The sequence below is a fragment of the Nomascus leucogenys genome, chromosome 8 (assembly GCF_006542625.1).
Source record: "Nomascus leucogenys isolate Asia chromosome 8, Asia_NLE_v1, whole genome shotgun sequence".
NCBI lineage: Eukaryota > Metazoa > Chordata > Mammalia > Primates > Hylobatidae > Nomascus > Nomascus leucogenys.
In genome coordinates, this window is record NC_044388.1 from 33367390 (window position 1) to 33385338 (window position 17949).

The window sequence follows — 17949 nt, forward strand, 5'->3', positions numbered from 1 at the left end:
CTTTTTTTACTCACTTGGTAAGCTCCCATACACAGTTCCCCACCTCACTCTTGTCATTTAATGATATATTTTGGAGATCAATACCAAAAGAGAAAAGTCTTCCTCAGTATCTTTTCATGCCCTCATGGTATTCCATTGAATGGATAAATCATATTGCTTCTAATATATTACGATTGGTATATGATATGTGTACAATACTTGAACATACATCATTTTACATAAATATGAATATATCTGTAGCATACATTTTTTAAATAGTTGCTTAATCAAAGGGTATAACTTTGATAGACATAGCCAAATTGTCTTTTATAGAGGTTTATGAATTTACCTCTCCATCGCCAATATATGAGAGTATTTGTCCACACATTTGCTAATGCAATATACTGTCAGACTTTTGGATCTTACCTATTTGATAGGTTAAAAAATAGAACCAGCATATAATTTAACTATGAGTCTGAGCTCTAGATGTGTCTTTTGTTTTCTGTAAATTGTTGATATATTTTGCCTATTTTTCTTCAGGTCACGGGCTTTTTTAGTTGTAGGAGTTTATTATTCATTAACGAAATTAGCCCTTTTATCTGCCATATAATTTGCAACAATTTTATATCAGCTTTTTTATTGTCTCTTGGCTGTTGTTATGATAGTTATGGCCATGCAGAAATGTGGGATTTTATGTAGCACAGTTGTCTCTTTTTTTTTTTTTTTTTGAGACGGAGCCTGGCTCTGTCGCCCAGGCTGGAGTGCAGTGGCATGATCTCAGCTCACTGCAACCTGTGCCTCCTAGGTTCAAGCAATTCTCCTGTCTCAGCCTCCCAAGTAGCTGGGACTACAGGCGCCCACCATCACACCCAGCTAATTTTTGTATTTTTAGTAGAGACGGAGTTTCACCATATTGGTCAGGCTGGTCTCGAACTCCTGACATCAGGTGATCTGCCTGCCTCAGCCTCCAAAAGCACTGGGATTACAGGTGTGAGCCACCGTGCCCGGCTCACTTGTCTCTTTTTGATGGCTTCTAAGTTTTGTGTCATTGTTAGAAAGTCACTCTTCATCTCTCTCCTCGAAATAAAAGCTTTCATCTACAACTTTATGGTTTCTTTTTTGTTGTTAATTTTTTCCTTACATTTGAATTTTTGTTTTTTTTTGTTTTTATTTAATTATTTATTTACTTTGAGACGGGGTCTTGCTGTGTTGCTCAGGCTGGAGTGCAGTGGCGCAAAGCAGCCTCTGCCTCCTGGGCTCAAGCGAACCACCCGCCTCAGCCTCCCTAAGTGCTGGGATTACAGGCCTGAGCCACTGCGCCTGGCCTGAATTTTTGATCTTTTAGAAATTCATCTAGGTATGAAATATGGTATGGCTTCAGCTCTGTTTTTTTCTAGAAGCCTGTCCAGAATCAATTTATTGAATAAACATATTTTTTCTGAATGGTTTGAAGTGTCACTTACTTAAATACTGCTTATATTAAACATTGTGTTCTGTAATTACACAGTTTTAATTATTATAGCTTAATGATGTATTTCTCTTCTCTTTCAGGACTTTCCTGTTTGTTCTTGATTGTTTTCCATGTAAACTTTAAAATCAACTTGTCTAATTCTCATATAACTCTTGTTTTTTTTTTGGAATTTTGGGATTGTGTCAACTTTAATAACTAAATCAAGGAGAATCTGCATTCTTATGATAAATTATTTCTAAGAACATGTTTGAAGTGGGGTGTGTTTTAAAACATCTTCAAATAGATCATTTTTCTTATTAAATTTATTCTTAGGTGTTTTGTCGCTTTTGTTATAGTTTGTATTAGTATGCTAGGGCTACCATAATGAGATACCACAGACTGGGTAGCTTAAACAACAGAAACTAATTTTCTCACAGCTCTAGAAGCTGGAAGTCCAGGATGAAGGTGCTGGCAGGTTTGGTTTCCTCTCAAGTCTCTCTCCTTGGCTTGTAGATGGGAGCCTGCTTGCTGTGTCCTCACATGGCCTTTCTGTGTGTGTACACATCCCTGGTGTCTTTATGTCCCAATTTCCTCCTCTTATAAGGATACCAGCCAGATTGGGTTAGGATCTACCCACATAACCTTAATTACCTCTTTGAAGGCCCCACCTCCAAATACAGTCACATTCTGAGGTACTGGGAGTTAGGGCTTCAACATATGAATTTGGATAGAGGAGACAGTTTAGCCCATAACAATGGTAAATGAAGAATTTTCTTTCTTATGTCTACTAATTGATATTTATATATGTGAAAGTTATTTGTGTATTTAATTTCATACCTAGCCACCCAGCTTATAATTTATAATAGTTTTTACTTTATTCTCTTAGTTTTTCCAGGTATAAAATTATACTATTTATAAATAATGATCACATTGTCTCTTCCTTTCTAGTTTTTATAACCTTTATTTCTTTTATCTAATTGCAGTCTAGAGCTGTTGAAATGGTTAACTAAGAGTGGTGGCAGTAGATACTCTTCTTGTATTCCATATTTTAATGAAAATATTTCTAGTGGCTTTTGGTGTTTCCATTAAGCATGATGTTTGCTTTTGGATTGAGATATAGATATATAGTGTCTTTAAGGATTTCATCATCTATTTGTCTTTTATTACAGTTTTTAAAAATCAAGAATGAATACTTTTATCAAATGCCTTTGTGGCATTTATGAAGATGATCATATGTTTTCCCTTTGATCTAATAATATGTTGAATTTATAAATAAATTTATTAATATTGAACCATCTTTGCATTCCCCTGTTTGGTCCTAGGCTATTCTTTTAATTTGCTGTTGAATTCTGTTTGCATACAAATTCCTAAATGAGACATAAATAAATAGTTTCTTTATGGAGGCTTTGTTAAGTACAATTTTATGCTTGCTTTATATAAATAATTTTAATCATTTTTCTGTGTTTTCAGACAATTTGAAATTATGTGTTCTTTAATGGTTTATTAGAATTTTCCTATGAAACTTTTGGGTCTAGTGCTTTCTGAGAGAAGGTGGCTCTTTGACAACTTTATTTCTTCTATAATATATCTGTTTAAATTTTTTTATTTCCTCTGGAGTCAATTTTGTTAAATTACATTTTCCTATCATTTGTTTCCATTGGTTTTCAAGTCTATTTGCATGGAATTGAGCAAAGTAATCTAAGATTCTTTAATTTTTCTCTATTTGCATCTATTTCTTTATTATCATTTCTGTGTCTGTGTGTTTGCTGTTTTCTTCCCTTTGTTGTTTTGATTAGACTGGAGTCTGGCCTATCCTTTTTCAATAACCAACTTTGGGTTATTAATTCTGCTATTTTTTTGTCTTACAAATACTTTATTTCTTCTTTTATCTTTTTTTTTTTTTGGAGACAGAGTCTCAGTCTGTTGCCCAATCTGGAGTGCAGTAGTGCAATCTTGACTCACTACAACCTCCACCTCCCCGGTTCAAGCAATTCTCCTATCTCAGCCTCCTGAGTACCTGGGACTACAGGTGCCTGCCACCACGCCCAGCTAATTTTTGTATTTTTAGTAGAGGCGGGGTTTTGCCATCTTGGCCAGGCTGGTCTTGAATCCCTGACCTCAGGTCATCTGCCTGCCTCGGCCCCCCAAAGTGCTGGGATTACATGCATGAACCACCACGCCCGGCCTATTCTTCATTTTCTTTTCCTTAGGTTTGCTTTATTGATTGATAATACAGTTGATATTTCTAGTTAGTCATTATTCTATTAATTTGATTTAAGGCTTTTTGTTCTATAGAAGTTTTAAATTTTTAGTAGTCAAAACTATCAGTGTTTTCCTTCTGTGGCATCTTATTTTCACAAACTCTTTTAAAAAGTTCATCTACATCACCACTGCCTCTCTCCCGCCATTGTACAAATGCTGTCCATTCTTCCCTATTTTAGAAGATGACTAATGTCAGCCAAATATCTATCATCTATCTATCTAGATAGATAGATATGGCTCAATGTATAGAGTATAAATTTATTGTCAAATTTTCAGGAGTACATTTTTTCCACATAATAAGAAAATTACCTATAAAATCTTATAAATGAAAACATCAAATTTGTAGAATTATTTTACTCTACTTTATTTAAAAGATTTTGGGCCAGGCACGGTGGCTTACGCCTGTAATCCCAGCACTTTGGGAGGCTGAGGTAGGTGGATCACCTGCAGCCTGGCCAACATGGTGAAACCCCGTCTCTACTAAAAATACAAAAATTACCTGGGCATGTTGGCACATGCCTGTAATCCTAGCTACTTGGGAGGCTGAGGCAGGAGAATTGCTTGAACCTGGGAGGCAGAGGTTGCAGTGAGCCAAGATCACACTATTGCACTCCAGCCTGGGTGACAAGAGCAAAACTCTGTCTTAAAAGAAAAAGAAAAAGATTTCATAATGGCCTTTAATAGAAAGTTATTTTTATATATTTAAGATGCTTTTCTTTCTGTTCTTCCAGGTTACTCAAATGAGTCGTCCAGACTTGATTCTCTTTCTGATGAAATACCTGATGGCTCTCATAGTTGGCATTCCCTCTGTATTTTGGGTTGGAAGCAAAAAGACATGCTTTGAATGGGCCAGTTTTTTTCATGGTCGTAGGAAAAAAGAGTAAGTTGAAATAAATTATCACAGTGTTCACAAACCTCACATTTACGTAAATTTTTTTGTGTTGCTTATGTTAAAATGACTTGGATTTGGAGAATTATTCAAACAAGACTGTAACATTTTCAGCAGTATCCAGTTATGATTGGCACAGTAGCATGTCTTAATTTAAAACTAAAAACTTATTTTGAGAAGATGGCCAAGTAGTCCAGAAGATGACCAGGCCTCCTGTACTAATTCAGAATATTTGAAGGAAGTCCAATCTTTGTGAAAAAAATTCAAATTGTAATTTTCTTAAAAGCAAATTAATGCTTTTCTCTACATTCTTATCTGATCTTCCTGATACTCCTTTGAAGGTTGATATATATTCTCATCTCTCTTTTACAAATGAGAAAACCAAGATAGAGGTTAAGTGCTTGGCCAAAGTCACACAGGTATTTACTGATAAGAGCTAGATAAACCTCTGTCTCCAGTTGTCCATTGTTCTTCCAAGCGTACCAAAAGTGATATAAAGAAATACTCTTATTCCATTCTAATATAGTACGTTAAAGCCAAATAGAAAAATGATATTAGTAGATTAATTGAAATGTGTTAGAGGTTATTTTCATTCATAGTTGGCCATACTGCATATTACGGTGTGATATAAGGGCATATTTAAGGAATCTTTAAATTTTTGTATCTTAGTTTGTAAAACAAAAACAAAACAAGACCCTTCAGTTTTCACAGTGGAACAAATGATTTCAAACTCTACTCAGTTTTAAGTCTCATGGGTATCTCTGTCTGAATTATCACAAACTCTAAGTTAGTAGATTCTTTATTTCTTATGATTTTACTTAATCTAGGATCCATGGAAGAATGATTTTTTTTGTGGGGTAGTCTGTAAATATTTTAAAATTATATGTAGAATGCACCTTGTATTGGTTAATGTCATTTTCTCACATGATACAACTTGAAGTTACTTTAGTTTCTGCCTCACTAATAAAGTTTATATTTATTAAAATACCAGTAATTAACAATTTCTGTTATACAAATTATATTAACATCACAGTTTAATATACAGTCAGCCTTTTGTATCTGGGGGTTCCATATCAGTGGATTCAACCAACAATGGATCAAAAATATTTGGGAAAAAAAAATTTCAAGAAAATTCCAAAAAACAAAACTTGAATTTGCTTCATGCTGAGCACTACACTGAATCTATGCAAATAAAGTGATGTATTAGGTACTGTAAGTAATCTAGAGATGATTTAAAGTATACCAGAGGTCGTACGCAAATACTGCACCATTTTATACAAGGGACTTGAGCATCCTTGAATTTTGGCACCCACAGGAGGTCCTGGAACCACTCTCCTGAGGAAATTGAGGGATGACTGTATACATTTCTTATTCTGATATCTGAGACTGCTACTAGTGATATCAGATAATGCATTTCTCCTTTAAATATAATTTCATAGAGCAGAAAAGGAAAGAAGGGGATGAGTTCACTCAACAGCAACCAAAAAAATTTGTCTTCTAGGCATTTATTCATTCTTTGAAAGACTTGTTGAATGCTTACTATGTGCCACCAACTACTTTTGGATACCAATGATTTGATAGCAAACAGAACAGGCCAAGACCCTGCTTTCTTAGAGTGTCCTCCCTTATGGGATTTACTGTGATTTATTTGTGTATTCTTTGGAAAACTGTATTATAATCACAGTAAAACACGATGCTGAGGAAAGGACTTGAATTAAACATTCCTGGACACCTCTGAGCCATATATAAATAATTCTGTAATGGAGTTGCATTAAGAAATTCCAGATAGAGCTAAAACTGAAGCTTTCCTTATAGAGATTTATCCTAGTTCGTTTGCGGGGATACTGGTTGGGCCGAAATCCTTTTGAAACTGGTTAAAACTCTCAGGGGCCCTTCCATTTGGTTTTCTGCAGCTGTGGATTCCCAACCAACAGTCATTGTGATCTTCCAAGCCAGAATGTGCTCTGGGCTGGAGTGGCAGCCCCTCATTCTGTCATTCAAGAGCGTGGGCACCCTTTGGCTATTTCTAGCATTTGTCTGGTTAGCCTTTGGGAAACGACTATAAGATAATAATAATGGGTACTAATTTATTGGGCACATTTAATACTCAAAGCACTGTTCTAAGCACTTTACACATTAAATTATTTAATGCTATAAACAGCCTTGTGATGGAGGACATCATTTTACAGATAAGGAAACTGAGGCATAGCACCAAGATTTCATAACAAGTGATTGCTAACATATAGATTCAAACCCAGTCTGACTGCAGAGCTTTGCTCTTAACTACTTTGTTACACTGTGCTGTAGACTGGTTTCTAACATTGTGCTAATCAAATTAATGTTCTCCCCTTAAGTGAAGCCAGATTTAAGACCATACTTACGCTAATAATTCTGACATAGATTTAAATATTTTTAGAAATCCTCTTTTGGATTACCTGGGTCATTTCACTTAATTTCTCTGGACATTATCTGTAAAATGAGGGGACAAACCTTCACCATTTGGAGGTGAGTTAAATTTTTGGAACAACTAGAAGTCAGTTTTAACCAAGTTTAGAAAATAAAGTCAACAACCAAGAATGACTTGGTAGGATGTACGTATATATGAATAAGGCCATTGATTGCAGAGGAACAAATCCAGATATATATATATATTTTTTTTTACTATTTTTGACTTGTTCTTTTTTCTGTCATGTTTTTGACATTTTGTTTTCCAGATATATGTAAACACTGTTTTATCATTACCTTGTGATTAGCCTCTAAGACTTTAAACTTACGTTTGATCCTTGACTGTTGGTTTCGTTGTGTGATTTTTTGAAAGTTCTTTAATTTCTTAAAACTTTAGTTTCTTTGTCTATGAAATGGGGATTACAATATCTATTATTAATAGATATCCAATATTCCCTTAGAAATACACTCTTAGGACATGAATCTCTGTAATGATGACATTATTAAGAAGATTCAAAGGAGAATATATATAAAGTACTCAATAAATACTAGACTTCCTTCAGCCCATCTACCCCAACACGAAAAACAACAGCAATAATGACAATCCTTTTGTAATGTGAGAATTTATAATATATGTAATTTCTCAATATATGATCCAATCTTTACATGCTGGAGTTTTATTTTTGAAATGAAATTGATTATCTAATTTTAACTTTATGAGTTTTCATAGTAAGTCCTTTATTTACATAATCCAAGACACTAACCTTTACAACTGTTTAATTAGCTCTTGTATTAATTTAATTACTGCCTTGTTCATCATCATAAGCCATCTGTCTACTTAATCCTTTGATAGCAGTTAAAATTTTTTGTTCTTGACAATAATTTTTCCCCTAAATGTTTCCCTCTAAGCTTCTAATATGTCTGAGACTTAATTGTAATTTTAATTTTTAATTTTGTTTTGTTCTAATTATGACTGCTCATGTTTATTCCAGCACTATACAACTGCTTCTGCATAAAATCAACTTGTAGACTAAAACAACTGCTCTTACAACTTAAAAAAATGTTGTATCGATGCTACAGTGAAGCCTCTACTAGTTATATAAACCATGCAAGAAAACGATTTTTCTATTTTAGAGTTATATCTTCATAATATTTCAGTGTCTTGAGAATGACAGATTTCTTTGGCTGAAAGGGACCTTTTAGAAATGATGAAATTGTATACCTTCATTTTATAGGTGAAGAAACGAAGGAAAGAAAGAGGAGATAATGACATACTTAAGATCACATTTTTATTGATAAAGTTGGAACTAAAATCCTGATTTCCTTATCTAACACAGACCTTTTTCCATCATACCATCTTAGGGGACAGATTGACATAGATTGTTGTTATATTCTTTCCTCTGTCAACAATGTTTCTTCATATCAGTCCTGTAGATCTAATTTGGCAAGCAATTAATTTCAAGAATAATATCAGTGTTGCACAGAAGTATTGCTTATTGGTCTGAAGGAAGATTGGTATGTATCTTAAACTTACTATTTTGTTGTCTAGGATAGTGAATGAGAGCCGACAGGTACTCCAGGAACCTGATTTTGCTCAATCTCTCCTGAGGGATCCAAATACTCCTATCATAAGAAAGTCAAGGGGAACTTCCACTCAAGGAACATCCACCCATGCTTCTTCAACTCAGCTGGCTATGGTGGATGATCAAAGAAGCAAAGCGGGAAGCATCCACAGCAAAGTGAGCAGCTACCACGGCAGCCTCCACAGATCACGTGATGGCAGGTGAGTTTTGTTAGTAGTGTAGTTTATTTCATAAGCTGAATTATGATCATACAGCTTAAGAAAGAAGAACAGCCAATTCTGAAATAGAAGTCAAACATAATTAAGCCTTTGAACTTTGCTAGATAGAGTTGTCCCAGACTATGGTCAGACTTAAAGTCAGTCAGAGTTGTTTCGATTTGATGCAGTAAGCAATATGGGAGTTATTGCAGGCGATTGAGCAGGGAGAAGACAGGGTAAAAGTGGTTATTTTAGTAAGATTAATTCAGTAAACAATTATGGAACGCCTACTACATCTAGTACTCTTGCTAGGCCCTGAGAATACAAAGATGACTTAGGCATGATTTTCGCTCTTGGTAAGCTCACAGTCTATTTAGAAAGATAATGTAGTCAGTTTGTGGTTTAGAACATGGATCTGGAATGATAAGCCTCAGTTTCCTCATTTATAAAATGAAAATAGTAGTAATATCTGCCTCTTTAATAATGTTGTACAAATTAAATGAGATAGCATACCTAATTCCTTGGAACAGTGCCTGTCTCAATGAGTACCTCATATCAGCTTGTGTTATTATTGTAATTGACAATTGAATTAGCATATAAGTATGATAGTATAGTTCAGGAGTTGGCAAACGTTTTCTGTGAAGAGCCAGATAGTAAATATTTCAGGCCTTATGAGCCATATGGTCTTCACTGCAACTATTTGAGTCTGCTGTTGTAGCATGAAAGCAGTCATAGACAATATGTAGTAAAGTAGAAATAACTGCATTCCAATAAAACTTTATTTGCAAAAATAGGATTTGGCCAGCAGGCCTTAGTTTGCCAACCCCTGTTTACTAGGTACAGTAGTAGCATAGTGGAGGGAGTGATTAATTCTGGTGGCTAGGGAGGGGGTTGGTTTCACAGAGAAAATGTTTGAGAGAAGCCTGGCTGTGGGTTTCTTGTTAAATTTGAGAAATGAGACACTAGAATTAGAAACTGCCTGGGAGCTTTTCAGTAATTCATTTGAGAGATGATAAAGGCTTATAGGAGAATGGTGGCAGTGGGAAGAGAGGAAGAGCTGATATTTAGAAAGATATTTAGAAAGAAGAAATGATATAGCCGGGTGTTGTGGCGGGCGCCTGTAATCCCAGCTACTCAGGAGGCTGAGGCAGGAGAATCACTTGAAGCCAGGAGGTGGAGGTTGGAGTGAGCTGACATTGTGCCACTGCACTCCAGCCTGGGCAACAAGAGTAAAACTCTGTCTCAAAAGAAAAAAAAAAAAAGAAGAAATGATAGAGATTGGTAAGAAATTAATATTAGCAGCTGGAGAGAAGGAATGTGCTAAAGATTTTTTGGGGTGTTTGTTTAAGATTTCTTTCGGGAAACTGAGAGAATGAAAATTATAATACCTGAAACTGACAGGATTCTATGTTCACTTGAAAACATCTGTTTCCACAGCTGTTTCTATCCTGTCAGTCTCTATCTTGTCCTCCTAGTGTAGAATCTGATTCTCTGTACTTTTCTTTTTTAATCTTCTGTTTTTTCCTCTCAACTTGTTTTCTTTTACCTCCTGTTGTTCAGCTACCCTGTGTTTAAAAGAGCGGCAGTCTTTCTTTGTGCTGATTTATCTTTTATCCATTTCCTTTTTCTTTCCTGGCTAGATTTTTGAAATGACTATTTTGAATATTTTTCTTCTCCCTAATCCATCCTTTATGCCTTGAAAGTGTAGTCTTTTTCTCCTCTCTACCTGCCTGAACTGTACCCTCTAACATCACCAGTGACTTCATTTTAACCACAAGGATTTTTCTCCTTCCTTCCTTCTTTTGTTCCACTTAGCACTCCTATATGAGAAGCATTCTTCTAAGTGCTAGGGATGCAGAGATGGAAGACAGAAGAGTAAACAATCAATTACAATACACTTCAATAGGTATAGTAAAAATATGTACAGGGTGCATTGGGATCTCAGAGAAGAAAACCATTTAATAAATCATAGAAAGTGAAAGCTTTGCAAAAGAGATGGCACTTTTACATTGAATAGGATTCAGAGGAGGCAGTTGAGAGTTAAAGACAAGGAAACAGCACATGCAGAGGCAAGGAAGACAGGCAAGCAGTTAGGTATGTGGGTATGGCTAGAGCATAGACTGCATGTTTTGGCAACTGAAGGAAAGGAATTCATAGGAGGAGTTTGCATTTTTCCCTGACAGCAGTGAGAAGCTATCATAGGACTTCAGGCATTGGGGTGAGAAAATCAGATTTGTATTTTAGAAAAATCACTTGCCAACAGCATCGGAATGAAGGAGATTATGAGTAAGACTAGTTAGGAAGTTTCTACAGTAATTTAGGGGTCCCAGCTGAAAATACTTATAAGGAGGGAGGGAGTCAGAGTTCTTTTAGAATATATTTATCAGTCACCACCCTCCATGGACTCAGCTTTATTTAATGTTATTGGCCTTATCCTTTCTTTTTTTCTTTCTTTTATTTATTTATTTTTTATTTTTTGAGGCGGAGACTCACTTTGTTGCCCAGGCTGAGTGCAGTGGTACTATCTTAGCTCACTGCAACCTCCGTCTCCCAGGTTCCAGCGATTCTCATGCCTCAGCCCCCTGAGTAGCTAGGATTACAGGCGTGTGCCACCACGCTCAGCTAATTTTTTGTATTATTATTAGAGACAGGGTTTTGACATGTTGGCCAGGCTGGTCTCGAACTCCTGGCCTCAAGTGATCTGCCCATCTCAGCCTCCCAAAGAGCTGGGACTACGGGCATGAGCCACCGTGCCTGGCCTGGCCTTATCCTTTCAATGATGAATGAATAATTATTTATAGTATAATACTTATGCATGTGGCATACTGTGTATAAAGATGTATATGGAAGAAAAGTAAGATGTAATTTATGCATTCTAGGAGCATATAACCTTATAGGAAAGATAAGATGTATATGGAAGAAAAGTAAGATGTAATTTATGCATTCTAGGAGCATATAACCTTATAGGAAAGATAAGACATACACATATAAACCAATTAAATAATAGCACAAGCCAGGAATATAATTAAGACAGTGAGTGTTAAAGATAATAGATGTAGAACTGCAGGAAAGAGAAAGGTCAGATTGGTTCGTGAAAGTATCTTAGAGGAGATAAGTAGGGTGAATGAACAGTAAAAGATGAGTTTATATTAAGTAGAGAATTTCTGAGGGCAGTTAAAAATAGATTTCAGCCACTCTCATCTGAATAGAGCTGTAGCTTAGATAAGAAAGTTTACAAACATCAATATAAGGTAGTTGGCAATTAAAATTGTGAGCTAGAATCCCTTGAGTCACTATTAAAAAAAGAACAACAGGCCAAAAACAAGACCTTGGGAAATATTCACAGTAATAATAATACAGGAAGAAGAACAGTGGGCATATGAGTCAGAGAAATTGCTTATCATTCTTTTTGTTACTATTTTCCACATAATTGTCTTTCCTCAGCTAAGTTTGCAGCTTCTAGAGAATAAGAACTAGGTGACACCATATTCCTCCACAGTATCTAGCACAGTGCTAGACATATATTTATAGTAGGGGATGAACAAATCTATCAAATAAATAATGACTTTAGAAATAATGTAGATGTTTCCCAGAAATTCAGGAGCCAGAATGACAGTGGCACCCTACTGAAGGTGCTGTGTAATGTGGCACATGAATACTCATACTGTAGGACTCTTTGCTGTACCCAGAACTTTAGGGCAGATTTGAGAGATTCCAAGACTGTGGTGAACCAGAAGTCTGAACAAGGATTTTCATAATTTGAAAAGCCATCTCGTGGAGATTTCCTTCTGCTTCAGTCAGTTTTTAACTTTGTGTGTCAACACTATGTTTTGGTCATTTTCTAATCATCTCATGGTATCTTGGCTGTGGGATCACACACATACCCACTTCCCAATACTCACTCTGGCCCAGATTCTTTGCTGATAATTATTGATCTTTGTGCTATATAAAACAAAATAGGCTGAGATGAATACACCTGCACACATATGTCAGCTTCAAAGAATAAGTAATTGGTGGTTAGATGAGAGGGTAAGTGAAAAAGGAAGTGGATAAGTAGGTGGAGGTTTGGAAATGAATGATTAGGTTGGTAAGTTGGTGCCATGACAAGAAAAAACTAGGGAATAAATAAGGAGGTATTAGTAAAACTACAGTTAATTCAGTTATTTAGATTAGTGATAGCAACCAGTATGGAAACTCAAAAAGAGTAAATCATCTTCAAGATTTTTTTATGTTGACTTTGGAAGGCACCATAGTATCTTTTTGACAATGGCAGCAAATTAACCATCCTAATTGTTTTGCCTAAGCTTATATTAAAATTAATTTACATTTTCACACTGTGTATTAGAGTCAGTGGTCACAGTGGTTTAAATGACTGTCAAAAAATAAACTTGGTAATTCCTACATAAACAGTTGAGATTAAACAGTATATTTAAATTTATTTTTCTATGTAGTTGACTCTTAACTATCCATGGGCAGGTTGTTCATATTCTAAAATGTTTTGTGAGGCTGGGCGCGGTGGCTCACGCTTGTAATCCCAGCACTTTGGGAGGCCGAGGCGGGAGGATCACGAGGTCAGGAGATCGAGACCACGGTGAAACCCCGTCTCTACTAAAAATACAAAAAAAATTAGCTGGGCGTGGTGGCGGGCACCTGTAGTCCCAGCTACTCGGAGAGGCTGAGGCAGGAGAATGGCGTGAACCCGGGAGGCGGAGCTTGCAGTGAGCCGAGATTGCGCCACTGCACTCCAGCCTGGGCGACAGAGCGAGACTCTGTCTCAAAAAAAAAAAAAAATGTTTTGTGGATGGCCTTATGTGTCACTTAAAGAATTTAGATTAAATTATTCAATATAGTAAATTTTTCTATGAAAAATATATTATTTGAGTTTTTGTAACTCAAAGCTTTATATTTCATTTTAGAAAATACTCAGCTTATATTTTTATATAGTGATTTTTAAAAGATAACTGTATATCATTACTAGAAAACCGCATCATATTTTGCTCTTTTCATTTGCCATATTTGTTTGAGACAGATACCTGGGAAGCCATTGAGAGGTGAAAGATCTCCAAATCAGCTGCCAAGTCATATTTGGAAACTTGGAAAAATCTTCTACTCAGTTTTAAGGCAATAATCATTATGCAAAATAATAATTATTAGTCTGGAATAACAAGCCCATTCCGAAATGTTTTCATCTGCAAACATTGTCATTATTTGCCAAAACATGAAGAACAAATTTAAAACTGTTTTAGGTCCTAAATATGAAGTATCTTTTAATAAATAAGAAATAACTTTTTACCCATTAACATGAGAAATGTTTATAATATTTAAATGTTTATCTTTTCACATTTAACTTTTCTTTGTTGCTTCACTGAAACAAAATACATGTTTTTGTTTTTTGAGACAGAGTTTCGCTCTTGTCGCCCAGACTGGAGTGCAGTGGCAGGATCTCGGCTCACTGCAACCTCTGCCTCCGAGGTTCAAGCAATTCTCCTGCCTCAGCCTCCCAAGTAGCTGGGATTACAGGTGCCTGCCACCATGCCCAGCTAATTTTTGTATTTTTAGTAGAGACAGGGTTTCACCACGTTCGCCAGGCTGGTCTTGAACTCCTGACCTCAAGTGATCTGCCCATCTCAGCCTCCTAAAGTGCTGGGATTACAGGCATGAGCCACTGTGCCCGGCCAAAAGACATGTTTAAAAAAAAAAAAAAAATTTCAAAGGACTTCTCAAGTTTTAAACTCTGATCTAATGAAAATGTTACTAGAAGATCACCTCTGTGGTGTATAAATCTATCTTTAAGTTTTATAAATAATTCACACTGAGTCATGAAATTTGTTACAATTATTTTTGTGAAAGAATGGTGGATTAACGCTTTCTGACAGCCAACAGGTCTGCAGCTGCTTATGATTAGTTTTTTGATGACTGTTAAAAAAAAAAAAACCTATCCTGCTTTATTTTATTTTTAGAAACATTACTTAAAACTTAATTAAAGTTATAAATTATACTAAGTTTTCTTTGGGTTTATTATCCTAAATCAAATACTTTTACAGAATGGCATATGTATAGGTGTTAAGTATAAACAAAAAGTATTTTAAACAAATACTTCTTGAGGCACTAGGGATTAAAAGATAAAATATGGTCCTTACCTTGAAAGAGCACACTATAAAGCCAGAATCATTGGTAAATAGCATGCTAGCTCCATAAGCAAAGGCCTAATAAAAAAGTCATAATTGATTTTCCTGACCTTGACTGGCCTAGAGCTAATCTCATTCCTCATGGCAAAGCTTAGTGAGTCAGGACTGCAACAAAAGAAAATTTAACAGCCCCACTGCTGCTTTTCAAGATAAGTGCAGAGGAGATAGCCTGCAGTTAGCAGAGGAGCCCAGCTCACATACTCCAAGCTGGGTCTAGAACTGAAGGTACAAAGAATTTGCTTTAGCCAGAATATAGGTTACAGAGTGTTAAGATGTAACTTCCAAGCAGATGTAGCTTCCATGAAGGAGCATCTTCACAGCCTCAAGCCCTGATGAGAAGTAATTAAGATAATTTGCAGGTAGTTAATTCAGTTGTGAGCTGGGCTATCTGGAAAGCAGCTTTCGGCACATACTGTCATCATTACTTGCCAGTTTATTCATTTATTTTTTTTAGGTTACTCCAATTTCTCCTCTGATTTCATATTCTCCCTCTTCCAGTCAGAGTCTTTTAATACAATTTGAATGTACCCCTCTACTGATTATAACCACTCTTCTTGGCTGCCAGGGGCAATGCCACATTTCTTCTATTTGTTGTTACCCCTCTCCCTGAACCCACCCCGTTCAAAACTGCTTTGAATGAGAAAGGTATCCATATTGAGTGCAGCTTCAAATCGTTCAGCCTTATTTAATCTTAGCTTCTGTCCTTTTGCAGAGAATGGAACCTTAATTCTGATTGGATTATCTCTTCTCTTTTGTTGGCCGTGTCAGTAATTCTACAGTGTTAATGAAGTTAAGCAATCAAAAGTTGGTTATTACTTTCTCATGGTTGGTTTCCTAATAATTTCCCTTACTGAGGCATTTTCATGAAAATTATTAGTGTTATTATATTTTCTAGTGTGTTCTGTTATCCACTTCAAAATAAACTCTCATGACAGGTACACGCCCTGCAGTTACAGAGGAATGGAGGAGAGACTACCTCACGGCAGCATGTCACGACTAACAGATCACTCCAGGCATAGTAGTTCTCATCGGCTCAATGAACAGTCACGACATAGCAGCATCAGAGATCTCAGTAATAATCCCATGACTCACATCACACATGGCACCAGCATGAATCGGGTTATTGAAGAAGACGGAACCAGTGCTTAATTTGTCTTGTCTAAGGTAGAAACCTTGTACTGTTTATAAAGCAGATTTTATTCTTTGCCTTTTGCATGACTGATTGCTGTAACTCACTGTTAACATGCTTTCAGTCAAGTACAGATTGTGTCCACTGAAAAGGTAAATGTTTGCTTTTTATATTGCATCAAACTTGGAACATCAAGGCATCCAAAACACTAAGAATTCTATCATCACAAAAATAATTCATCTTTCTAGGTTATGAAGAGATAATTATTTGTCTGGTAAGCATTTTTATAAACCCACTCATTTTATATTTAGAAAAATCCTGAATGTGTGGTGACTGCTTTGTAGTGAACTTTGATATACTATAAACTAGTTGTGAGATAACATTCTGGTAGCTCAGTTAATAAAACAATTTCAGAATTAAAGAAATTTTCTATGCAAGGTTTACTTCTCAGATGAATAGTAGGACTTTGTAGTTTTATTTCCACTAAGTGAAAAAAGAACTGTGTTTTTAAACTGTAGGAGAATTTAATAAATCAGCAAGGGTGTTTTAGCTAATAGAGTAAAAGTGCAACAGAAGAATTTGATTAGTCTATAAAAGGTTCTCTTACAATTCTGTCGAAATAATCTTCATCCAGAGATATTCAGGGTTTGGATTAGCAGTGGAATAAAGAGATGGGCATTCTTTCCCCTATAATTGTGCTGTTTTTATAACTTTTGTAAATATTACTTTTACTGGCCGTGTTTTTATAACTTATCCATATGCACGATGGAAAAATTTTAATTTGTAGCCATCTTTTCCCATGTAATAGTATTGATTCATAGAGAACTTAACGTTCAAAATTTGCTTTGTGGAGGCATGTAATAAGATAAACATCATACATTATAAGGTAACCACAATTACAAAATGGCAAAACATTTTCTCTGTATTCATAGTTGTATTTTTCTACAGTGAGATGTGATCTTGCCAAAGCCACCAGACCTTGGCTTCCAGGCCCTCCTATAGTGAGTTGATTGTCTGCACTTGCCTTGCCCAATATCCAGTAGGCTACAGCTTTTGCCCCACACCCTTATTTTCAGATTCTGGATCATTCTTGTTTACAGCTGAAATATATATAACCTCAGTCCAAAGTGGTGATTGATTTGAGTATTTGAAAATCGTTGTAGCTAAATGAAGCATGATTAGTAGTCTTACTATGAATATCATTTAATCTTAAAAAAATCAAGTAAAAATGTTTATCTGGTAATGTTTAAATAATTTACAATATGAACTGTAAACCTTATTAGGCATGAAATCAATCAGAAGAGAAAGAAAAATGCTGGAACATGCTTGATGTATTATGTAAAAAGCATATTTAAACAAGCGTCCTCAACCCTGACTGCAGATAAGAATCACTTGGGTTACTTCAGATGCCTAACACCTTCCTCTCGTACAAATAAGAATTGGTAGCTTTCTTAAAAAAATTAAAAGAAGCATTCTAGGTGATTCTAATCTGCAGCCTGGCTTGAAACTCACTACTTTAACTTACCCCTGATGATCTGATGGCATCATATATCACATGAACATCCACATGGATTCAGTCTTTCACTTTTATATCATTATCTAGTATTCAGTTGTTCTGCACCTGATGCCAAATTCTGTGCCCCACTCCTAGAGAGACTTACTCGGTAAGGCCAAAGTGATAGGACTTTAAAATCTGTAGTTATAAAAATACCGCAGGTGATTCTTATGTAGGTAATCCAAGAATCATACTTTGAAGAATTATTCTAGACTCTGAAGAGGCCTGGCTCTGCCTTATGCTATTATAGTTTATGACCTTTAACAATTTAA

The 17949-nt window shown here is 35.7% G+C and overlaps 1 protein-coding gene across 1 annotated transcript in view; it reads left to right on the forward strand.

Moving 5' to 3' along the window:
* Positions 1-17582, forward strand: part of FZD3 (frizzled class receptor 3) — a 71490-nt gene extending 53908 nt beyond the window's left edge. Inside the window, exons 5-7 of the mRNA XM_003272921.4 lie at positions 4423-4571; positions 8575-8808; positions 15929-17582. Of these exons, the coding sequence (XP_003272969.1) occupies positions 4423-4571; positions 8575-8808; positions 15929-16142 (597 nt within the window). The 3' untranslated portion in view covers positions 16143-17582. The remainder of the gene's footprint in view (positions 1-4422; positions 4572-8574; positions 8809-15928) is intronic.
* Positions 17583-17949: the final 367 nt, after the last annotated feature.